Source organism: Grammomys surdaster, unplaced genomic scaffold (genome assembly GCF_004785775.1).
Source record: "Grammomys surdaster isolate TR1022 unplaced genomic scaffold, NIH_TR_1.0 203, whole genome shotgun sequence".
Classification (NCBI taxonomy): Eukaryota; Metazoa; Chordata; class Mammalia; order Rodentia; family Muridae; genus Grammomys; species Grammomys surdaster.
Window position 1 is genome coordinate 9,076,226 of NW_021604648.1, and position 26,943 is coordinate 9,103,168.

The window sequence follows — 26,943 nt, forward strand, 5'->3', positions numbered from 1 at the left end:
TTTCATCCACCAGTACTCCCCATGTGGCTTTCTGTGACATGTTGAAGTCAGCTGACCCATTCCACTTGCTTTATCACTCCTGCATCATCACCTTTAATATTCTGTTACTTTCCTTTGATAGAGTCTCAGGAGGAAATGGAAATTAAGGCATGGATTGTGTCTTTCAAGTTGAACTGTAAGGATGAAGCCCAGCTGGTAATGGGGATATTGTTATGTCTTGCTATATTGGGTATAATTATAAATAATTTGAATACTATAAAAAACAGCAGAGATTATATGGTAAACGGCTCAGTTAACTTTTTTGTCTCCTTGGATCAAGTTAGCTGGAAAAAAGAAATATCTCTGCTTACCTTATGTCATGTAAATGGGAAGTTAGGTAAAAATTATATAGCTGTTTGGTATTTTAAACCACATTTCATTTAATAACTATTTTATGTAGCTATTTTCATTTTATAAAACATTAGAAAGGAGTTTTAAAATAATTTGATTTCCAATTTCAGTTGATTCTCTACTCTAAAGAATTTAATGCCTTAATGGCAAGCCCATTTAAGAGTCATTGTTCTATTTAAAACAGTTCTATATAGAAATTATGCACTTAGTGATAAGAATTACATGCTGTGTTATTTTGATATGGCAGCCTACTGGGCATATATGGCATAGAGTATAGTGTGTGGGCATGAAGATATTCCCTTTTAAATGATCAATTGATGCTAGATTATTTGAGAAACCAGAGGTATTTATATAAACAATTGTATACTTATGTGTTTGAGATTATGAGTTCAGTGTGCTTTTCAAATGTAATGAAGTCACACAAATCTGTTCTGCTTATTATTTTCGTTTTCAGAGCATTTGGACTAAATGTGTATTCAGCTACTGGTAAGTACTTGGTACTTTGCAGAAAGTTGGTGAAGTCAATATAATTCTACCCTTTGGCTGCTTCATCTTATCAGAGAATTAGAATTAGTGATTATGTCTATAGCAGAGTTCATTTAACTCAAGTGGAAAGAATGGTGAAGGCAAAGCAAAATGCTTATTAGGCAAACTGCTAATAAGCTTCTCTTAATAAAACGAACGAGAGAGAGTGGAAAGAGCTTCAGAAGGATGCATCATTTAGCGCTCGCTGAAGTCTCGTCTTTGTGTTTATAATTGCAGTGTAGGAAGGTTCCACACTGAGCCCTGGGTCAGGAACACTCCATAAGAACAAGGTGAAGTAAGACGTAGTAAAATAGATCTCCACACTGGCACCTCCACAACAAACAACATCTTCAACAAACAACACAGGGAGTCATGTGCAGAGACAATTGGGCTATTTGGTTTTACATGACAGTGTCTAAAGCCAACATCTTTCTCATCTTTTTCTTTAAACCTTAGAACATCTTTGCTTTATGTAACAGCCTAAATGTAGCACATGAATTGCATGACATGTTTCCCCCTCCTTAATAAAGTCTTTTCACATCACATTATAGGGGACAGGTCTTTACAGTAGAGTCTGATACATTTTCAAATACAAACTGTTTTATTTTATGTAAGTGTCCATGAGAAGATTGCTTATACCTTAGAGAACCAAGAGTTAGAAGCAATAATTATCTCATATGATTATTTTGGAAATAAAACCAGATATGATAGATGAATAGAGAGGCTAGTTGGCTATATAGCCAGCCAGCTAGATACAGCTGGGCACCTAATAAACACACAATCAATATTTATGAACTATTCTGTTGAAGAAATATCCATGAACTGAGTTGCTATACAGGCATCTACTGAGATGTTCGTTCTCTACTCATGAATTTTATATGTAGCTCAGCACATACACTGGAAACAAAGGCAGGCTCCATCTTTTCCCCTCTCCTTCTTTCCTTCCCCCAGCACTCTGATGCTGATTGCATGAAGTACTCCATCTGGGTCCGCCACTAATCCACCATATATACTGCCTGTATAGTGCAATGATTACACCACATTTCAAGCACATATGAATATTTGTGTCACTCACATTGAATTCTGTGAAGGAAAGGTGAGATGTTACATCTGAATTTGCAATTCTAGTCCCTGTTCCCAAGGCTGGCACACAGCACAAGCTTCATAAATAATTGTCAGGGTAGGGAAGAGGTATGGATAAGGGAAACAGAGGGGAAGAAAGAGAAGGAGAGGAGAGGAAGAGGAGGAGAGGAATGAGGGAAGGAAGTGTGTGTGGGAGGAGAGAAACAGCTTTCTACAGCCCACATTATATACTTCATTGTAAGAGAAAGCACCATTTATTCTCTTACCCTTCCAGGGAGATGGCCCGTTGGAGAGTCACGGAAGGCTGGCGAGTTGCAGTACTGTGCTGGGAATGACTGTAAGAACAAAGGAAAACAAAGTAAGAAAGGAACATTTATGTAAAATGTCTTTGTACATCTTAATAAGTCTGTCAAGAAAATAACAGATACTGAAATATATAAGAAATTCAGTTGCTAGATATAAGTAGGAATGTATACTCGAGAAAAGGACACTCATCTAGATAAAGGGTAGTGTTCCCTTATTACTGGGGTTCAATATGAATTATTATGGAGTAAGCCTTACATGATGGCTAAATATGACGCATAATATAAAGTATAAATTTAATAAGATGTTTTGTGTTTTTATATTGTCTGAGAATTTCATAAATGCCAGAGGCAGTGGATGTCTACAGTGAAACGATATTTACCTGACATGACAGGGCCATTGCACACATCAACTCACAGTGACTGTGACTGCATGCACAAGACCTGCACCAGATCATGCCAGGCCAAATCTTAGCATGAAGGAGCAAGGGCTCATGAAGTTCCATCCTAGCTGAGAAGCTATTGACAACTCATGGCTGCTAGGTAAAGAACATCATTCCCCCCCACATCCCCCCCAGGAATTTGGCTCCTGAAAGGCTAGCCATGCATGACTCATGCATTTCTAGGCAGCATTAACTGAACTCAGGAGATTAAGAAATGTATCTTTTAAGCTGGATAATTAAAAAAAAATGTACAAAGACCAATCTACAAGTGACAATAGTTGATTAGTTCAACTATGCAACATTTATTGGTAAAATTAATCAGTCATTACTGATTACATTGCATTCAGGTGCTTGATAAATATTGAAACTGTTGAATATCAATCTTGAAATTTGATGTGATTCATTATTTTGTTTTGATTTCATATAGCAAGACTGATTTTGTATGTAAGTAGTTGAAATCAACATAATAATTAGCACCAATGATCATTTATATCAGCAAATATCTTTCAAAATGTTTTATATGTTTCTATCCTTTGTTTCCACTAAGTCTACGAGTTGGATTCTGTTTAATAGGTAGAAAAATTGAGGGGAAAAGAGGTTTAGAGCTTGCTCAAGGTCATCTAATCAGCATCTGTGCCTGAATTGCTATCCAGGCCGATTCTAAAGACGCTTCAATTAGAGAGATGGAGAACCTTTTATCTGAAGAAGGTAGAACAGTAATCCAACAGCAAAACTGGATCTGAAAGGATGTCATCTTTACTAACGTGTGCTCCTCCCATTCTTACCAACTTCTTACACATCCATATGCATTTTATATAATTTTATACATATACAGAATACACACACACACACACACACACACACAAACACACACAGACTTACTTTCATAATATAACAGAAGCATTTTTGGCAATATCTATTATTTTAGTTCAATATAATGTTATTTACTATTCATATATATTCAGTTGTTTTTGTAGTTGAATCAGTAGAACATTTCTATTATTTTAATAATATAAACAGTGCTGCAATAACCATACTGATGATGGTTACTTTTTTCTTATGTTATGACTTATTTTAGATGAATTATTTTAAATTACTTTGTTATTCTTCATTTATGTTATCATGTACTCTCTAGAACATATATAGTGTTTCCCTCTATAATACACACATACATACATATATACATATGTTTACTAACTGCTCTTAGTGCTACTCATATGTACATATGTTTAAGGATGACCTTTAGGAATTTGACAACCTATTAGTGGCTCATCCCTGGATATGTCTGTAAAAGTTTCACCCCAATCTTAGAATCACTGAGTTTATAATTTAAAAAATTAAATTAATTTATCTAGACGTGCACATTTGTGTGCATGCATGTGTGTATGTGTGATAGAGATAGGTAGAGATTGAGATAGGTAGACAGACAGACAGACAGACAGACAGATAGATAGATACAGATACAGATACATATACAGATATAAATAGAGGCAGCTCATACATGGAGATTAAGGAACAACCTGGGATTGGTTCTCTCCTTCCACTATGTGAATTCTAGGAGTTTGAACTCTAGTTCCACTGAGCCTTCTTGCCAGCCCCCAACTTCATGAGTTTAATATATAAAAATTTAATAGATGAAAAATGACACTTGGAGTTACCATGAACATTTTTTAATTCATGAGACTGCCAGATACCACCAAGTAGATATCATCTCCTCCATGACTGGCCACACACAGTACGTATTCTTATAACAAAGAAATCATAAGTAACTGCAGATTTGCCTAGAATTTTTCCTATGTGTTTATTTGTAGTTTTCTTTCCTTTATGGCAACAATACAATCCTTTATATTTATCTTCCAGTTGATTAGAAAGTACCAATAGTTCTTGGGTAAAGATCAATATAGCTTACTAATCATGATTAATGGATAATTGGAAGACCTGATAACTTTGCCATTATTGGCCCAGCCCACATAGTTAAAACAAAGAAATACCCAGTAGTTTCACTTTTTACCACTTCTGCATGACCATTATTCTATCCTGAAGCTACACAGTGCTATGTTTACAGTCTTAGTGATATAACACTCACCACGACAGGAAAGTGCTCAGAGAAATGGATTTTTTGACACTACACATGCAATATTAATCAGGCCTTGATAGACTGTAAATGTAAAAAAAATAGATGTTATTTGACATCCAGGACTTTCCAAAATCATGTCTGTGTTCCTCACTTGAGAGCCTAAACAATACAGAAGTGGCTGCTCGCAATCACTGGACTGAGCATGGGGATCCCAATGGAGGAGTTAGGGGAAGGACTGAAGGAGCTGAAAGGGTTTGCAACCCCATGGGAAGATCAACAATATCAACTAACCAGACACCCCAGAGCTCCAGGGACTAAACTGTTAACCAAAGAGTACATATGGAGGGACCATGGCTCCAGCTGCTTATGTAGCAGAGGATTGCCGAATTTGACATCAAGGGGAGCAGAGGCCCTAGATCCTGTGAAGGCTTGATGCCCCAGTGTATGGGAATGCCAGGGTAGGGAAGCAGGAGTGGATGGGTGGGTAGGGGAACACTCTCATAGAAGCAGGGGGGGATGTGATAAGGGGCTGTCAGAGGGGAAACAGGAAAGAGGATAACATTTGAAATGTAAATAAATAAATTATCCAATAAAAATAAATGAAAAAAAAGAAAGATGACTGAACTGTCTTACCCACACTACCTCAATAGAAAGTTCTAGGTACTACAGTGACTTTGAGTGGCAATGGAGGGGAAGGTTGATCATGAGTAAGAAGCCCCCGCCATCTTGCAACATCAGCTTGAGGTATCAGCTCTATTTGTATGGAGGGGCGGTGGTATTAAATATGGTGGCCATGGGATAAATCTTTCTTAGATGTTTTTTTGAATCCACATGCTGGGTAAGTGCTCTGCCACTGTGCTATGCAACCTGCCCTTGTCAATACATTTTAAGATGAAGAGAGATGGCAGCCATCTTGTCTGTCTAAAGCATGCCATCTCAGAACAAGACTGAGCCAGGGCATTCACCATTTTTTATGAATTCTGACTATCCAAATGAGATTCCCAAGCTGTTGCTTAAGAAAATGGCACCTGAATGGTACTATGAAGTGCACTACTATTGCTAGCATTCCATTTTAAAGTATCTGGATTGAAATTATTCTATTATACATGGAACTTTAAAGAACTACCTGGTAGTTATAAGTATCTGATTTTTCCTCTCCAAAGGAGACAATTTTAATATTAGGCAGGATCATTCTAATATTTTATAATATTCAAGTACAGTATTTTATAGAATGTGGAATATTTAGGGCCTCATGTACAGCACTCAAACTGTTCTACTACTGAACTACATCCGCAGAGTCCCATCTCCTCATGTTTTTATATATTGAACAGTATCTCACTAAGTTGCCTTAGTCTTACTAAGACTATCGTGGAAATCATTCTGTGAGCCCACGGAGGCCTCAAGCTAGCGATCTCCTGTCTCAGTCTCCCGAGTTGCTGGAATTCCAGGCCTGTGCCACCAGGCCCAGCACACAACATAATTTCTGTCATTAGTGAAATAGTAACAATAATCATAACCTGTTTGCAATGTTTCATTCATCATTATAATTCCTCCTGATGTATATTCAATATTGTTGATTTCTTCACTTACATTTCCAAAGAACTTTCATCTTCATTGTCATAGTTAACTGCATATATTCGATGTCTTAATATTTTCCTTATTTTCTACTTTCTTTTCTCTGTGTTTGTGTGCATGTATTAAGTTGTAAAATATCTTTAGTAAGACTTCAACTAGTATTTCAGATAAACTTAATGAAAACATCACCCTTTTATTTTACAAAATTGGGTATTCGTCCTTATATTCTTCTATTGACACTTAACAAGTATTTTCCTGAACAACTATCTATTGGTTTGGATTATATTTAACAAATGTTAGTTGGGTAGATATTAAATACCAAGATGTATGAGGTGCTTGAGATGACTCTCTGATTTCTCAACATTATAGTTTCAGCAAATATCAGATGACAAAAAGATGATGGCTAAATAAGCTGTTTGCCCATGTCCATAAGGCTAACAGTTCTCAATGAATCCCACAGACCTAAGCTGTACTTAAAACACAGAGTAAGTGACCGAACGTAGAGAGGGGAAATAGTGTTATTCTGAGAATTGAGAAGACCTGGCTTAAGATTAGTCAGGGTCAAAACAGACGGTATGCTCTGGGAAGCTTGACCTTCCTGGCTTGGCAGAGGATGAGAGCAGGAAGGGGATGATGGGGTAGATCACAAGGGCAATACCTGGACAGGTGTTTTAGACTTCACTAGCAATGGGAGGCTCTCAAAGGTGGTAGATGGGGAGGGCCAAGGTGGTGATAGTTATTATCTAGAAAGGTACATGTGTACAATGGAAGCGAGCTGCTGACTGAGAAAACAAAAGGATACCATGATGGGGAGAAATAAGTACTCAAATATGTAGTGGGTGTTAAGAAAAGTGAATGCACTTATTTAACACAATTAAAAGCAAGGGTCTAGAGATGGGCTTGATGGAGTTATGCAGAAGGCAATAAACCTTTAAAAATATATTTATGTTTTGATAGACAAATACGTGGTTTTATATGGTACAATGCGATGTTGTAATTAATGTATACTAATGATCAAATCAGGGTAATCAGCATAACTGTCACCTTAAACTTTTATCATTCCTATATGATGAATACATTAATAATCCTTTATTCTGAGCATGTTCACACACACACACACACACACACACACACTCATATATGTATATACCTAATTATTAATGTTTTCACTTGACTCTGCTACAGAATATCAGAAATTTTTACTTTTTGTACTCATAACACTGCAACCACTGAACAACCTTTCCTCACCTCCTACTTGGCCTCTGGAAACCACTCTCTATTTTCAGTTTATGTAATATCACCCCTTTTAGATTCCACATATGAGTGAGGTATGTGGCATTTGTCTTCCTGTGCTTGGCTTCTTTCACTTAACAAGACGTCCTACAGATCTATCCCTGTTGTGTCCAACAACAGAATTTCAAAAATTTTAATAGCTTGGTATTTATTACTTTACTTTGAATACATTTCACATCCTGGTTATTACGAATAGTGTCAATAAGTAGAGGAGTACTTATTGTACATCTTTCTCCAACATGCTGATCTCATTTCCTTTGTGTTTATAGTGGGCAGTAAGAATGCTGGACTATGCAATAGTTTATCTTATTTATTTTAGTTACCTTCATAGTGTTTTCCATAACAGCTGCACTAATTACATCCCCAGCAGTGTAAAAAATTGCCTTTTGGTGAAGGTTCTCTGATCTATAGATTTTATTTAGGTAGCTTGTGTGGGAGGACATTATTCCTTCTGAAAGATACAATTTCCTAGATAGGTTTGTTTTTTTTCCCAGGGTAATGCAATGGTTGTTTGCCCTTAAAGAACTTTCAAATAAGACTCTCATGCTTATGACTAAGGTGCAGAGATAGACTGAACTGCAGTGTTCTCATATTGATTGGGAGGAACATGGCACTGTTAACAGAACCAAGATGAATGCATTAGGAAAAGAAAATAGAGGCACGGATAAAAGAGATGAACATCTACAAGGTCAGCCTGAAGTCCTCATTACACATGTGGGAACTAGGATCTACAGTGTACCAGCTATAATTTAAACATGCTGTCTGTCCACAGCAGCCAGCAAAGGACTTAGACAGTAAATGCTGTCTGTCCACAGCAACCACCAAAGGACTCAGACAGTAAATGCTGTCTGTCCACAGCAGCCAGCAAAGTACTCAGACAGTAAATGCTGTCTGTCCACAGCAGTCAGCAAAGGACTCAGACAGTAAATGCTGTCTGTCCACAGCAGCCAGCAAAGGACTCAGACAGTAAATGCTGTCTGTCTGTCCATAGCAGCCAGCAAAGGATTCAGACAGTAAATGCTGTCTGTTTGTCCACAGCAGCAGCAAAGGACTCAGACAGTAAATGCTGTCTGTCTGTCCACAGCAGCAGCAAAGGACTCAGACAGTAAATGCTGTCTGTCTGTCCATAGCAGCCAGCAAAGGACTCAGACAGTAAATGCTGTCTGTCTGTCCATAGCAGCAGCAAAGGACTCAGACAGTCCTCGCATCATCCACGTCTACAAATAAATACCTAACACATTTTGTTCTTTCTTTATTTGGTAGTTTCAAGATTCCTAGTTACTTAAAATAATGTAGCATTCTCTGATTTCTATTTAAGTTTGAGAGTCTTAGAAATGAGCTCAGAGCTCCAGACAGAATTGCCAGAAGATGCTCACTTCCTTCTGTCTAAGTCTTCTCTTCCTGACAGCGGTGCCCAAGATAACACAATCTTAAAATATGCCAAACTGTATTTTTAAGTTTAGGGTCAGCCTAAATGTTGGCACAATTTTTACATCAAATATTAAAAATAAAATCCTTGTGCCACTGTGCATTGGACTCTTACAAATGCAGTATGCTATGTCAAGTGTATCAGTGTTGATTTTTTTCTAGTTTTTAGGATGATATTAGATCATCAATTCAGTTTGTATTTATAGAACACTTAAGATGTGGTGGTTGTTAATGAAAGTCCAGTCTTTCACCTACTTTTCTATCATCAATGAGTACAATAAGAAAACTTAACTTGTATAATTTAACCTAATTATAATAATAGCCAAGAACCATATATTATGGTAAACCACTACAGATCTGCAACCAATTTAGCAGTTCCCAAGTTTCTCCCATGGAGTTATTTTGTTTGTTTTGTTTTGTATTGTATTTTGACAGGGTTTCTCTGTGTAGTTCTGGCTATCCTTGAACTTACTATGTAGACCTTGAACTCACAGAGATCAGCTTGCCTTTGCCTACCAAGTGCTAGGATTAACGGCATGCACCACTACTACCACCTGTTTTCTTAATAAGCAACTTTTAAGCAGAGATAGTAGATATTTCTTCACTTACAGTCAAGTACTTCCTATAATAAGAAGAATTTTCCTGTTTCTGTCATGGTTCCATTCACAAAATTATAGAAGTGAAATATGGTGCTTAAAAATACTTACTTCCATCAAGACTAAGTTTATTTACCTAGAAAGACTCAGTTTCTCTTTTTTTGGTATGTGAAAGTAAAATTAATTGATACAGTACTTCTTTACCATGTATAAAGACCTGGGTTCAATTCCTAAGAATACATGCAAAGGGAGGGAGTGATGGAGAGAGGGATGGAGACACAGAGACAGAGAGATGAGGGAAAGAGTGAGAGAGGGAAACATTAAATTCTGCTCCAAATTTAAACCCTAAACTGATGCTATCGGTAATGAATTAAAGATTTTTTTCTTGACATAAGAAAGGTAAAGTATAATTTTGAAAAGAAAACAAAAAACAAACAAAAAACTAAGCCCAGATTGCTGGCTTATAATTCAATTTGTTATGCCAAATATTTAAAAATAAGGAGGGCTTAGATGTTAGGCTGTTACAGAGACTAACTAGTGAAGCTAATATTAAAAGACAAAACATGGTTTAGATTCAAATGGGTATTCAATTCCTGGATCATGGCATCTGTAACCTTTCCCACCGTGACCCCTTTATAGTCTTCATTATGACACTGTGATAACAGTACAACAGCAGTCATCCTTAAATCCTGCTTAGTATTGTCACATAGCAGGAGACCCTGAGAGTGTTCTTCAAATGACTTATCTCATCACCAAGATAAACTCTTTGGTTAAAGCAATAACAACAAATTTTATTTTGTCCCATAAAATAACCCAAATAGGTAATTACTGATTTCAAATTTTAAAATACTAGCAGCAAAAACGTAAGGTTTTAGTATAGCAAAATTATGTCCTTCTTCTCCCACCCTGTCTGAGGCTGTCTGCATGCACATCATTTTTTCCTGGTGTTTTTCATATACAAGTTTCATCTCAGAATTATAAAGCACTAATAAAGAGTGGCATAGAGACTATTTTCACAGACCATTCTTTATTCTTTTTTAAAACTTGATTTTTTGAGAAATTCATATGTGAATACTAGATTTACATCATTTCTACCTCTCCTTTCTGTAACACTTCCTAAGTTACCCTAAATATATATCAAAACAACAACAACAAAAACAAAACCAGTACAATAGTGACACTTGACCAGATAGGTACTGGAAATCTCACAAGGTCCCACAGACTATTCTTTAAATGAAAATGAAAAAAAATAATCTTGAATTTATAATGGTTTACATCAACTATTAGTTAGTTTCACAAATGTTACTACTTAACATAGGAAACAGATTTTAGTTAGGAATTTTATAGAAAACAGGCATCATAATATACAGCATGGATTAGATTATATATTATATTCTCTCTATATAATATAAGTAAATAGTAAATAATTTATATATCTATATATCTATATGGTGAGTTGTTAGGTAACTAATTGTTATGATCTGAGATATCACCTTTCAATCCACACACAAAACAATTGTATTTTTTCAAGGTTATGTATTGTAGTTTTTGTTCTAACAGCATCTGGAACACTGTTGTGTGGAACCGGAAAGAACTAAGTTCCAGAGGTGAGAAGTGTGGACCTTTCCACTGCGCTCATGAGCTCAATGGCATGATTTACCCCATTTTCCTTGGCTTACTACTTTTCTTTGGGGTGAATAGAGACAACTATGAATGTCACTGGTCTTAGCTATTAGATGTAGTTCAGAGACCAGCCAGGAGACAGAAGGAGCACGGGCTTGGGAGACAGTGGTCTTTGAGTAAGGATTTCCCAGCCTTCCTTATTATGTATTTGATCACCTCTAAAGTTGAACCTTCTCACTTCGCCCACTATCATCATTTGATGTAGATGACAGCAGCCTTTCACAGATCCCTGCAGTGTGGGGGTAGATTTTAAAGTAACATGTTCAAAGGAAATTTTATAAAGTACAAAGTATGGGAAGAAGGAAATGGAGAGTGTTTGTAAGGGAAGAGAAGGAACATGGTATGAAAATGTGGTGTCCAGAACTAGAAATCTAGCCCTGAAATGCTCAGTAGACCTATACAAGGCTGCCATCACTCAAGCTAAGAAATGCCACGTATACAGAGTCTGCAGGGTTGGACAATTATTCCCAAGGTTTGGATAATATCTGTATTTCCAGCTAGGATGAACTGGACTCCAGTGGTACTTAAAACAGAAGGGAAAAGTGAGAATGACAGATTTGGGAAAAATATGTCGAATCAAGGTTGTACACACATTATATGGAAAGATTCTGGGTAACGTAAAGGTAGAGATAACTCATAAGATTGTTCAAATTCGAGTCTATTCCCCGTAGAGTTCTGGACGGAAAGCTTACATTTTGTAGTCAATATAGACTTCATTTGAGGCCATGAATGATCATAGACAGGCTGTGATGAACGAAGAACTGAGAGCTGGGACAGGTGCTTGGGAATAGCCAATGTCAAATGATGAGAAGAGGAAGCCCAACTGGAAGGACTAGTGAGGAGGGAGTAAAACATACAAGGAAAGCCACACAACAGCCAGCTAGGAGCTGATTCCACACAACCAACACCAGTAAAAAGCAATTTTAAGGAGGAGAAGTTTGGTGACCTGCAAGAAGACTAATGACCTGCAAGAGCTTAAATATGAACCAGGGGAAAAATGCATAAGTAGAATTTGGATTCTATTTTGTAGTTGAGCCATAAATGATTTTAAGCCCTCTTTGAAGTTTAGAAAGAGCCCTCCAGGCTTTCAGATCTTTAACAGCTAGGGAAGGCTTAAACTCAGCCCCAGGGCCATGAAAGAAAGCTGCTCCAAAGAAGACTGATATGGAGGTTATCCGCCCAACCATTTCCAGTCATCATAGAACCTTTCTATAGGGCAAATGGAAAAATTGCCTCTCCCACTGACAAAACAGCTTAGGTGTCAAGGTAAAAATAAATGGGAATTTTGCTTTCCATCATTTTGCTGTCTTTTAATTTTAGTGAAGAACCACCCTTCTTCTGCAATTTGTTTTCTTTATTGATTTTTCATGCAGACAGCTGGAACATCCAAACAAATGTGAGCTATTTGGCTTGGTGAAATGTATTGGTCTATAGGTATTAGGCTCATGGAAAAGCTCCAGTTGTTTAGTGAGAGGAGAAATTTTTCATTTGATAGCTGTAGTTGAGCGTTCTTTGCAGGGGTTACTATGGACCCATCCTTGTCATGGTGCTAAAAGCCAACTTGCATGGAAGTCTAAGTATTTGCTTTCTCTACTTAGCCACTGAATTCCACGTGAGTCACAACTCTGCAAAACACAAGTAATGAGAATATGTGACATGTTACCAAAGTAAATGTTTAAAATCAAGACTCCCTCTCTTACTCTTTCCATTTTATAAGACTTATAAAGAACGTCACAAGTCTCTGTTAGTTTAAGAGAACAAAACGCAGTAGGAAGAAGGCTTGGACATCTATAGCCCATACCCTGCTTATCTAACAGCCAATACTCATTTGTTAGTGTCCTTGTGCCTGACATAATGAAGGAAGCTATAAAGCCTGAAAATGAGGGCTACACTCTTCAAACACTTACAATCTAATTTGGGAGAAGTTGACAACCTAGATCAGTCATTACAGACATTTGCTCATTCATTTGACCACTCGAATTAATTCCTGGCCATCAGTCTCTGCCACCCTTTCCACAAACAGTACCACTAACATAGTTTTAAATGCAAAGCTCTAGGCATCTTCAATAACTTTTCACTTTCAATGACATTGCATAGCATCTAGCTTTCTCTCCTCTGTTACAAAGATAGCTCTATCTTGTCAGTGCTTTTATCATAAGGGAACCAATATCTCTCAGTGGACCATTGGGGTAGACACCCCACTTTTCTATTATCTGTGTAGTCATTTCTCACAATGGCTTTTGAGGAGATAGATGATTTTAAACCACAAAGAGAAGCCATGCTTTGATATTCTTAAAGGAAACACCCTAAAGTATCCTCATTATGGTTGGAATGAAACTCATAGCTACTTCAAGGGTTTCATGAGATCCTGCAGCCACAGTCTGCCTTTGATCTGAACTCTGCACTCTTTCTTCTGAGACATGGTTGCCTGAGATACTTCCCAACTCTCTGACATTCTCACTAGCCCTTCCTGCACAGGCTTTGCATCTAGCTTTTCTCCTGAACACCTCCTTCCCTTTCCAATGTTGGCAGAAAGGCTCCCGCTGAAAAGAAGCCTTCCTTCAGCTTTGAACTTTCATTCCTAACCCATGTATTATATAATATCTTACATTTCTTCGTATTATCATCACCAATGGTCAATGGAAATTAGTTGTTCATTGGTTGTTTGTGTCCTCTGGCTTACTTACCCTTTGAGAGAATTGCTTTCCTTGAGTACATAAAGATAAAGAATGTATTTTTAGTACACACATGCATGTGCATGTGTGTGACCATGCATGTGTGCATGCATGTGCACATATGTATGTGTTTAAGTTTGTACATAGCAGGGAAGACCTGTGAGATCAATCTATGCTTGAAAAACACATTCAGAATTATTTTATACCATGATTGAAGTCAAAGGTAATCACTTTAATATAACTTATTCTATGTATCTTGCTTTCTTAGCCTTCATTGTTTCCCAGAACCATGGTTCTTCAAACTACCTAAGAATAGCATGTTGGTTTTGCTGCAGAAGGAGCATCCAGTCATAACTCCAATGGGTACCTGTGTTCTTCAGAGTCTTGTCATCCCATATCCTGCTCTTGTCATTGGTTATAAGTGCTACAAATTGTTCTGCCCATATCTAAATTATATCATAGCAATCCTTACTCATACTTTATTCAGTGGATATTTATTAACTTATGACTACATGTAAGACAATATCCATGTGGTCTGAAATTTACCATTACCTCACACACTAAATGATTTACTGTTTTCTTGTAGCATCCCACTTTTTTTTTCATTGAACTTTTCTGATTCTACTGAAACTCGACAGCATGCTATGAGAGCCACAAACAAAAAGTGACCAAGTGACGAGAAAGAGAAAAGGAAAAGAAGAGATGTTTTTGAGTCCAGAAGTTTGCAGATGATTAGGGGAAAAGATGGTGGTATTTGTATGTGTGATGAATAACTCTTTTTGAAAAGATTATATTTATCCTAATGTTTTGAGAAAGTATTCTCATTGAACTACTTGTGTTTTTCTTTGATGCTTCAATTTTATAAACATTCTACTCAGATCATTTAGGAATAAGGGTAACTTTAATTAGTGTGTACATCAGTGGTTATCAATTTGCATATGATGACCCCATTTTGTGGGGGTGTTAAAAGACTTTTTCACAGGGGTCACCTAAGACCAATTATAAAAAATACAGATATGAATATTAGATTCATAACAGTAGAAAAATTACAGCTATGAAGTAGTAACAAAATAATTTTATGGTTAAGGGATCACCACAACATGAGAAACTGAATTAAAAGATCATGACCAAGATCATGATCATGATCAAGAAGGGTAAGAACCACTGGGGAACACGCATCTACTAGAAATCATCACCCATCTAACAAGTTCAGTCTTTGTTTGTTTTGTTTTTAGAGACAGGGTTTCTTTGTGTGACTGGCTGTTCTGGAACTATTAGCTCTGTAGACCAGACTGGCCTCTAACTCACAGAGCTCTTCCTGCTTCTGCCTCCTGAGTGCTGGGATTAAAGATTGCAACATCACCTGGCTAAGCTCTGGCTTAAAAAGCTGGCATAAATATTCTTTAGCTAAGTGTTACTTGTTAGCAAGAGTCATTTATAAATACTTTGAAAGCACATCAGCCATGTTTAACATGGTACTGGGTACTGGGTGCTGAGTACTGGTTACTAACTTGTTTCTGGGCCCTTTCTGTATGAGATTTGGTACCTGGGCTACATTTGACCAGCAGAGAACATGGGTTTGGAGGCCAAGTCTGTATTGCCCTTGTGTTGCTGTTCACTCTTCAGGGCGTATCTCGTACTTAAAGAGATATGTGAGAGCTTCCGTGAGAGCTTCCTTAACTCCTAAACTGATTCCTCAGCACCCAGAAACACCTGGAGCAAGGCATTTACATAAAATCACTATTTTTAAAACCAGCTGTTTCTCTAACTAGACTTTGGGCATCTTGGTGACATCATGATGGATGCCTTACACATTGCATCATCTCACTGTATGCTAGCACAATCCCTGTCTGTTGAACTGAACATCATGTTTACCACCCTATTTTCACTGGATTTCAAAAGCAAATATGTTCATTTTTCTCAAGCAACACCATTGGGGATTGCATAGAGTAAATATACCAGAAATCTTTGATATGTAGAATACAGTGATCAAAGGCTGCAATTAATATATATTTTCTGTCAGATCTCAATTTCATGACACAAGAGTAATACAAATGAGAGAGAAACCCACTCATTGCCACTGGAGAATACAATAGTGAACTTTAATCTTGTAATAAAATATGCCTTGGGTTTTAATGTATGAAAATGACAATAAATTGATTCTGTTCTGCTCCAATAATCTTGTGTCTTATTGGAGACGTCTAAATGAAATGGAGGCCATAAAAATTACAGACATAAGTGAAGTAAGCAATGGGCCATAACAAGGCATTACAGCTTTACTGCTGTCCACAGTTGGGGCCCCTTAAACAAGGCTGAGAGTCATCAGTGCAGCTGGGCATGAAATTGCACAACCCTAATCTGCCCACATGGAGATGCTCACTGTGATTACTGTCAGATATCATTTCAACTCGGTTTGTGAAAGATGAATCATCCTTATTTGCTCAGGTTAAACCGAAAGGAAAAGAATTAAGACAGTTTGACCTCGTAAACAAATATTCTTAACACGTTCTCCAGCTAGTTGTGATGGCCGATCTTCAGTTTCAACCTGACTAGATTTAGAATCACCTAGGAGATCTATCACTGCACACACTGTGTCCCCAGAGAGATTTAGTTGAGGAAGACAAATGTCATATAAATGTGAGTGATATTATCACAAGGGAAGGTGCATCGGCCTGACTAAGAGAGAAAAGAGGGAAGAGCCAGGGAAACATCAGAATTTATTTCTCTCTACATCCATGCTATAGATGCAACACGACCTGCTACCTCTCACATTTGGCTTTCACATCCGGGAGCCACTTTTCTCACCATGCCTTCCTCTCTGTGGTGGACTATACCATCAAGCTGTGAGCTAAAAATCAGGCCTTCCTCCTTTAAGAAGAGAAATCTTCTTAGGGATTTTATCACATTGATTATAATGAAATAACGAAGCCACTGGTAAGCTTCAAAACAAATTATGAATGTTAAGAAAATATAAAGGCTGTGTGTGTGTGTGTGTGTGTGTGTGTGTGTGTGTGTGATCCCTAGGTTTGGGAAGGTGAGGCAGGAGAATCACAAATTTGAGGACAGTTTGGGCTACACAGTAAGAACCTGCCCTACACAAACAATAAGGAAACAGATAGAAAAGAAAAAAAGAAGATTCATAAAAGACAATTTCTAGATACACAAAAGAAACCAGACTACTGCCTGGGGCTGGCTGAGAAAGGAAAAGAAAGGAATTTTAAATTTAAATGGAATTTAAAGGAAATTTAAATGGATTATGACTGGATATGAAAATATCTCTTTTGTTTCTGGAATTACACACTTGAAATGGATGTTTTAATTTCAAATATACTTTGTAAAACTTTAGCAAATTCACTTTAGAGAAAATTTCAAAGCTTGGAAAGTACAGAGAAATAATCACCTTTTCTAGTGTGTCACAGTACAATTTCTGAGTTTCCAATGTTTACATTCTAGGATATTTCAAACATTTCACCAGAGTCTTCACAGCAGAAAAGTGTCACTTTAGGAGATTTGGGCACTTGGTAATGGCGCATGTTTGTTCATCAGCCGCTAGGGGTCGCTGCTGCCCATCTGCAGAGTTCTTTGTGATGGGGCATTAAGGAACACGGGCATGATTCAGCTGCTGACCAGGCTTTACTCAATCCCTTGCATCGGGACTGTTGATGACTTATAGTAGTTAGAGGTGAAGCTTTGTAGCCAAGTAAATAATTAAGAAAGAAGCAAATGATAAAACTGATATTAAAAGAATTGGTTTAAAGGGAAAGACATATCCCAAAAGAGTGTTTTTCAGTACCCTTTACTATCTACTGAACCTAAATTAATTTGTAAGGTAAACCGATCAAATTCCAAACTAGGACTTTCATCATAACATGAATATTCAAAATATAAATCACTTCAGACTTTTTTTTAGCCTCTACCTTTCAAATAAACTTTTAGTGTTAACTTGAATATTGAAATTATATTAATTACCATAGAGGGTGAAAGGTGCAAGTCTGGATAAAATAGAGGTGAAATTATTCATATAATGAATCTTTCATCACAAATATTTACTATATACCTAATGTGTGTCTGCATTCCCTAGAATATAGGAATAAAACTGATGAAAATAACAAACAAAAATCCTTTTTTCATTGGCTTGTATTATAGCTGCAAGTGGTGGAGTAATAACAAAATAAGCATAAGAATATCTGTTTCCTGTTTAAAATTTACTATGTCAAATCGGTGACCATTTTAGGCCACAGGAAATTACAAAGAGGCTACGGGGAGGGGATTATAAAGGAGGGGGAACAGACTAGTATATAGGGTTAAAAGGAAATAAGGGTCCAGTAAGGTTAAAGTGGGGTGGGAGAAGTAGATGGTAGGGTAGAGGAGGGTGTGTGGGGAAGGATAAATAGCATTAAGGGCCTTTCAAAAAAGACTTATAGAAAGGTGCTACTGTAGAAGATTTCTAACACACACACACACACACACACACACACACACACACACACACAGAGAGAGAGAGAGAGAGAGAGAGAGAGAGAGAGAGAGAGAGAGAGAGAGAGAGAGAGGACATGATGGAAATTTCAGGGCAATAATGTCCTTACTAGACACTACAGGCTAACTAAAAAAAACTCTAGCGCCATGAATGGCTGACTTTTTTGAGAGTTCTAGGGCACTGAGTTCCTATAGACCATAAATGTTAAGCCTATTGTTGTTGCTTTTGGTTATGCCTAAAACTTGATGGTAAAACAACACATACTTGCATCACAGAACATGGAACAGTGAACCAGGTAATGACTTGAAGCTTCATTTTTACTGGTTAGCTTTTACGGTACTGGAACATGTTATGTACATTAATGGAAAGGAAATAAAATCCTCAGTCATACCCAGCTGTGAAGCTTGTTGCCTACAATAGTGACTGGCATGGCAAAAGACACCCACTAGTGCAACAGTGAGAGTAATCAACCGCTTTCTGCTTGAAGTCCTTCTCTACAAGCTAAAATCCACACCTGACACTGTTATCAAGGTCAAAAATGTATGGCTAGATTGATAATAGGACCTAGTGGAACGTCCTCATATTATTATGCTAAATAGACATAGTATTAAACAACCCCCTAGGGAATTATCATTACACTCATCATCTGGAAAGCTATTTGTAGTGGATAATGATGAAGTACAGAGAGTAAGAGACTGCTGAACGTTCGGCTCTGAAGGGAATGCATGTTCTAAACAAACATATGCACCTAATTACTCCCAAGATTCATAGAGCAGAAAGGGTGTAAGAACCAGAGGAAACTGTGTCTTCTGGAAATGCCAGGGCAGTTGTACACATGCACTTTCAGCAATTGCAGCAGCATGCAGCAAACCTGTGCTAACCCCAGCCAGGCCATGGCCCAGCACAGAGAGAGGAGCTGGGCATGCAGTCCATCACTTGCTGTGGAGCCATTGGCAAATGTCGCCTTCTGAGAGAAGAAGAGACAATTTTCTCTAAGAATTTAGCCCTTGGTAGGCTAGTTTGTAGTAGAAGGCCACACATCTAATAATATTTGGGATATGCAGACTGGTCTTGAAATGGGAGGGAGGGACACAAAGTGAGGTCAGTAAGCAGGAGAGGTGGTGTGGGAAGACTTAGGGGAGAGTGTAAATATGATTCAAACATGTTGTAGGTAACGCTAATAGAATCAATAAACATTTAAAAAGTCACTAACAGTTTTTCTCTTCTAGTTTGTTGAAGTTCAAAGCTGCTTCTAATTCCTCTGAATTCTCCCTATATAAAGGACCCTGAAGATTGCCAATTGTTGAACAGTGAGTGACTACCTACAGACAGTACAGAAAAGCAAAACAAAACAAAACAAAACAAAACAAAACAAAACAAAACAAAACAAAACAAAAGAAAACATAAAACTTTAGCAGGCTGAAAATGTGGTTTGGTTGGTAGAGTGCTTGGTTAGGAGGCAGGAAGCCCTGGATTGGATCCCTAGCACTTCATAAACCAGGGTGATATTCACCCACCTGTAATCCCAGTTCTGGGGAAGTGAAGACAGGAGGATCAGAAGTTCAAGGTTTAAACCTGAATCAAGTTTAGTTAAAAAAAAAAACTGTCGAAGCATTATATCAAATAATAAAATTCTAGGGTCTGGAGAGATGGCTCAGGGGTTAGTAGCACTGGCTACTCTTCCAAGAGGTCCTGAGTTCAATTCCCAGTACATGGAGGCTCACAACCATCTGTAATGGGTTCCAATGACCACTTCTGGTATCTGAAGATAGCGACTGTGTACTCACATACATAAAATGAATAAATAAATCTTTAAAAAAAGGTCTGCTTTAAAACATGAGAATTTTAGGTTGAGTGTCAACAGTAAATGATCTCTATATACATTTATAAATATATGCACATATATAAACATGTGTATAGATACTGAATGTTTAAATATAAAAATGTCTCACTAAAATTCTAAATTTCTGTGGCACTAAGAAGTCTCTAAATGATTGATTTCCTCATGCTAAAAGAACTTATGGAAAATTTTGTGCTTAAAATAGCAAATTATGATTTTGTGTTACAGAGACCATAAGGCAGAAAATTATAAAGATGATTTTGCTATTTATCACGAGTATACAGATGAGAATGGTTTGTTTTTTTTTAAACTTTCAGGAGCTTCTCTTAACATTGCTCAATTACATGGTATTTGGCAGCATTGCTTTCTTTTCTCAGTTTTTCTTAGACCACTTTCTGTTCAATACTGCTTAAAAGTTCATGCCATATGTAAAGTATTTCCCTCAATAATCTAAAGTCTTATGTGGTTTAAATTTTTCTCCAATTGGCTTTCACACAGCCTACCTACTTCTATCTTAGCTACATAAATCTTGTCTTTGTCAGATATTAGCACCTTCCAGATATTTCTAGACCAATAAAAGGTTCCTCTCAGCTTTGCTATTTCCTCAAGGAATAGTTACGCATTTCTTTTTATATCCTCATACATCCAGAAAAATATGACTAGAGCATAATATTGTTACTATTATCTATATTTCTTTTTTTAAAACAATCTTACCAAGCCCAGTAAGTACACAAAAGAACTTTCCTGTTTTGAGAGGTGAAGATTAAACAGCAACCATAACCGGTTGCCAGATGGTTGGTTTTATACACTGAGTAGGGTATATTTTATACTGGATGGATGAGGGTATTTTCAAGCTGAATCATTTGATAAAGTAGTGCCAAAGATAATCATTTTTGAATAGATGACTGACTCTCACTGCCTACTCTGGGCCAGGGAAATTGGGCATCAAGGGCAAATCTGTCACACCAGAGATTTTATGGATAAATTATCTGGAGTCACATTCACCACCTCACTTCCATAGAAGGAGCCATTTTGAAGCTACACAAGCACACCTGATGCCGGTCTCAGATACTCTGTATCATTTGGATCTCCCAGGTTTGAAAGTCAGTCACGTTGGCTTCCTCTGTCTTCGTCAGTTTCCAAGAGTTACTGGCTCTTCTTTTAGAACACATTCACGTTGGTGTCTATATCATGATGACCTGATATTGCTAAGGTAGAACAGAAGGCCTGGGTGTACTCACCAAGACTCTTCCACTACGTTGCTGAGTGATCTTCCAGTGTTAAACTGAGCCCCAATTTCCATACCCATAAGGTAGTAGTAACAGGTCTCATATGGTTGCTTGTTTTTGGAAGGAGGGGATTGGGGAAAAGAGAGGACAATGTAGGATGAGCATGAAGCAGGATGGAATTTGGAAGGAGACTGGAGTTTTCTGTCCTGCAAGCTAGAAGAGATGAGTTTGGAAGGTGGGAGAGGACACTGAAGAGATCCTTAAACCACCAAATAAAGAGTAAAACAGAGGTTCTGCAATGCCCCCATGTCTTCCTTGTCCATGAGATTTTTTTCCTGATGCTATGCTCCCCTGGCAATCAGGATACCACAATATATCTTACCTTCTATTACAGTACTTTCTACACGTCAGATCAAATCTGTACTTCACCTCTTTTAATGGAAGCTATTTTTTCCTGGAAAATGCTAGCAGCTTCCTATTCCTCAGAGTCTAAGCCACAGCTCCTTGACTATAAAGGATGCTCAATACCAGGAATTGATTTAATTTTATGACCATGGGCAATTCATTTGTCCTTTAATGAGTTTCCTTAGCAGTAAACAAGGGCTTTACGTTTGAACTTCTAGCACTCCCAGTAATGCTATGTAGTAAACTTTCTAATTAAAAATATAAAATTACTTTCTGATCATTAAATTATGAACACTAATCTAAAAATTGATTTTGAAATAAGTAGAAAAAACATCACCAGATTCATTTTATATGGAAACTTTTTGGAGGCAGTGATGCATGGCCAATTTCTCTGATTTCTGGTTTCTGCTTCTGCTTCCTATCTGGATGGGAATTTCATTGAGGGCAATTCTTACTGTTCTATGGATACTGTTTATTGATCTTCAGTCTCAACAGAACAAACAAAACCAAAGACAAATGAAAAAGAACAAGCAAAACAAGCAAGCATGTTTCTGGTAAAAGTCATATCTGTTATATGTACATTCTGAGCATTTTACTTTTGCAACCAGACTGAGCCCCATGTATTCTTAGTACCACCTCTAATGAATACAGGCTAACAAGCAACAAAATCTATTTTCCTCATCTAGATCTCAGAATCTATTGTTTTAGTATGGTATAGTTATTTTACATTTTCTTTTTTCTTCCTTTAAAAATTATTTATTCCTTCATTTATATCTCAAGCACTGCCCCCCTCCTGGTCCCTCCTTACTGAGACCCTTACCCTAGCCCTCCTTCCCCTTCCCCTCTGAGAGGGTGGGGCTTGCCGGATATCCCCCAACCCTGGCACATCAAGTTCCTGCCAGATTAGGCACATCTCCCAGTGAGGCCAGACAAGGCATCCCTAGTGGTGAATGAATGTCACAGTCAGGCTACAGCTTTAGGGAAAGCCAATTATCTTAAAGTTAATGGTCCTTGATCCATTGATCATTTGTAAACATTGAAACAAACCAAATCTCTGTCCCTTTCCCTCTCCCTCTCCCTCTCCCTCTCCCTGTCCCTGTCCCTGTCTCTGTCCCTGTCCCTCTACCTGTCCCTGTCCCTGTCCCTGTCCCCCTCCCCCTGCCCCTCTTCCCTCTTCCTGTCCCTGTCCCTCTCCCTGTCCCTCTCCCACTCCCTGTCCTTGTCCCTGTTCCTCTCCCTCTCCCTTCCCCCTCCCTCCCCTCCCCCTTCTCGCCTTCCTCCTCCTCCTTCTCCCCCTCCTCCCTCTCCCTCTCCCTCTCTTCCCTCTCTCTTTCCCTTTCCCTCTCCTCCCCCTCCCCCTCTCCTCCCTCTACCCTTCTTCCCCATCTGTTTTTGTTTTGTTCGTTTGCTTATTTATTTATTACTTTTTTAATAATCCAGTTATTGCCCCCTAATGGTCAGCCCTCCTATAGTTCCTCATCCCATTTTTCCTGCCCCCCAAGTCTTCAAGAGGATGTCCTCCCTACTTCCTACCTGCCCTCCTCACTCCTTGGGGCCTCAAGTCTCTCCAGGTTTAGGCAAATCTCCCACTGAGCCTGGACCAGGCAGTCCTCTTTTGTATATGGGTTGGGCCTAAGACCAGCTTGTTTATGCTGCCTGATTGGTGGCTCAGTGTCTGAGAGATCTCAGGGGACTGGGTTAGTTGAGACTGCTGGTCTTCCTATGGAGTTATCCTCCTCCTCAGCTTCTTCCAACCTTTCCCTAATTCAACCACAGGGGTCCCTGATTTCAGTCCAATGGCTGGGTATCTGCATCTGTCTCAGTCAGGGGCTTGTTCGGCCTTTCAGAGGGCAGCCATGCTAGGCTTCTGTCTATAAGCATCCCATAGAATCAGCAATAGTATCAGGCCTTGGAGCCTCCCTCAAGGAGGATGGATCCCAAGGGTGGGGGCAGTCACTGGACTTCCTTTCCCTCAGTTTCCTCCATTTTTTCCTCCCTCTTTGTTTGTTTGGGACAGGGTTTTTCTGTAGCCCTGGATGTCCTGGAACTCACTCAGTAAACCAGGCTGATCTTGAAGTCAGAGATATGCCTACCTCCATCTTCTAAGTTCTGGGATTAAAGGTGTATATTACCATTGTCTGCATAAACTGCTTATTATAGGAGAACTGCTAGATAAATTATTGTGATCATATTGTTGACTCATTGTTCAATCATTTAAAAATTAATACTATAATATATATATACAACAATGCAGCTTGGAAAAATTTCTTAACAATGCAACGATGGAAGGAAAAGTTGTGAAACTGTGTGATTTCTAATGAGCCTAATAGAATAATTTTGCAAACATCAGATCTGGTCGTTTGACTCCTGAGTAATGATTCTGCAATGGTCTCTTATATTTCTTGCCCCTTTGCTAGACGATGCACTTACTGTCTTTATTCTGGACAGTAATTTCAAGGATATTAGTTAGTGTAGTGCATAACCTTGAAAGATAGAGACTGTATCACTGGCTTATAGAGTAGGAACATTTACTGTTCATTACAAAAGATTCAGGTTCCCTACACTGGGAATTCTTTACTGTACTGGAACTTACATCATTCACAAGCATCCCCCTAGTCTTCTCTGTGGTGCTGCATGAAATGAGGGCTCATGAAATTGCTGACAATTTGATATTCTGGCTATGATGTTAGTATGAGCAGTAAAGTCTTTTGATCTGACATATCAAGATTTGATCTCAAATCCTTTGTCACTGTTCATGACAGTATGGGAAGAGAACTGGTTAATTTGCAAGGAAAGTGAATCCCAGAGATATGCACTCTCCTGCTTAAACCTGTTTAACCTGCTTTTAGTGGCATCTCATGCATTTAGGATCAATGCTAGTAAGAACAATATCCCACATGACGATAACGGCTAATGTTTAATGTGTGGAAAAGGTGTTCCATGGAATACAATCCTCAACTTGATCCAAGCAGCATCATTTATTAATGATAAATTAAAACAGAGACCTGGATTGTTTGTTTATTTGTTTTAGAAGAACCAGAGTCCTTTTTCAAAAGATATTGAGTTTTGACCTCTGTTTTATTAATCTTTTGTCTGCTTAACACTCCTTTGCAGAACCTCTCCTGATTCCTCATTCTCATTCTCTGCATGTTTTCTCTGTAACACCTAGTACATTTTATGTTCACTGTAGGATTAGCTGAGGAACCCTGTCATAGTTTATCTTCTGTGTGTCTTCCATCCACAAAGACTTACAGGGAAGGTATGAGGTGATTCTGTCCTCCAAAGCTTTTGGCAAGACAGATACCATAAATGTCTTGAACTAATGACCACATTGATTAATGGAGTATATTCAAGAGCCTTCAGACAATTGAAAATGTTGTTTACATGGCACCGTTTTCATTCTCTGCAAACATCTGGCCATAAAGCTATTTCACTTTAGTTAAAAAAATAGATACTGGATTTATATTATTAAAATAAATAAGACATGAGAGCTTGGTCACAATGTGAATTTTGGGGGGGTATTTTCAGAGTCTGTGAGATACCAGAAGAACTGTAGAAAACACAGCCTAAAGTTGATGTTAATGAATACAGATGGCAGACAGAGGTTTTTTGCTCTTTTTTTTTTTTGGTCACATACATACTTTGTGGACCACTTACTTAGAGCTATATTATCTGAAATATCCTAATATTTTATCCTAATTGGTTGTCAAGGTTTTCTACTTATTACAGACCCAGAATGCCCTACTATGTTTTCATTATCACCTTTTGAACAATTGTTGCCTTTAAACTTCAATGGTAATCTTTGCTACAATTTACTTAAAAATATTAACAAATTAAGGTATACACAGCTGTGTCATAGATGGGGTGTCAAAAACTCTGAAATGTAAATTTCTTCCTTAAAGAAGCAATTCAAACAAGTTATATTATTTTGCAGCTTAAAACCTCAAAACTGTCAATTGGAAATAGTTTTGTGAATGGTTGTGTGCTGTTAGAAGCAAATTCAAGTTTAAATATTGCTAATGAGAAGGCTGGTAGAAGCAAATTCAAGCTTACATATTGCTAATGGGAAGGTTGCCATGTTAGATGAAAATATTTAATAAAGATAAGCCTTGTGCACAATTCTGGAGTCAGGGAACAGGGGAAAAGCTTGACAGAATTTCTTAAAACACTATAGAAACAGCAGTTCCATAAAAAATTGATCACCAGGGAGGGACCTATAGGGCCCTACTCATCCCAACTGAATGGTCTTGGAGGAGAGAGGGTCATTGATTTCAGCTGTATACACCACGTAGCCCACCAAGCTCCTTTGGACAGGTCTAAGTTCATGGCCAGATGACTCTGATTAAACTCAGTGGGTCTCAAAACAATGCAACAGAACACAACACAAAAAAACCATAAAATCATAACTATGGGAAGATGGGTAATAGGAGTAGTAAGTAAAGGTGGAGGTTTATAATAATAGTATGTACTTTATGTATATATGCAACTTTGAAAGACCAAATTAAAAGTTGTTTAAGAAGCTGACCACTCAATGACACATTAAAAATATTGGCTTCTACTTTAGAGAACAGGGTAACAGGAGTAAAATACAGATGGAAAGAATACAGACTTCGTGGATCAAGTTTTTACTTTATAGCAATGTAAGACACATCCTATGTGGCCACGTAAAGTAAACATTTTCTCTGTCTCACACACAAACATCATTGGGTCTTCAATCTCAAGGTCCTTGGATTAATGAACAAAGATGTTGGATAACAAATATACAAAACCAACACCAAATCAACCAGATTACTGCAAATAACCTTGAAACAGTCCATGTCAGTGGGCTCCAAAATCTGATCACTAAACCACATCATGAGGAGTTGACTTCTCTATTATCTATCTATCTATCTATCTATCTATCTATCTATCTATCTATCTAT

General features: G+C 37.9%; 1 protein-coding gene across 4 annotated transcripts in view; it reads right to left on the reverse strand.

Moving 5' to 3' along the window:
• The window catches only part of Dlg2 (discs large MAGUK scaffold protein 2), a 1,293,772-nt gene that overhangs the window by 364,800 nt on the left and 902,029 nt on the right, over positions 1-26,943 (reverse strand). For all 4 annotated transcript variants that reach the window (XM_028770581.1, XM_028770580.1, XM_028770579.1 and 1 more), the window contains one exon: positions 2,265-2,333. In XM_028770581.1, coding sequence (XP_028626414.1) covers positions 2,265-2,333 — 69 coding nt within the window. The remainder of the gene's footprint in view (positions 1-2,264; positions 2,334-26,943) is intronic.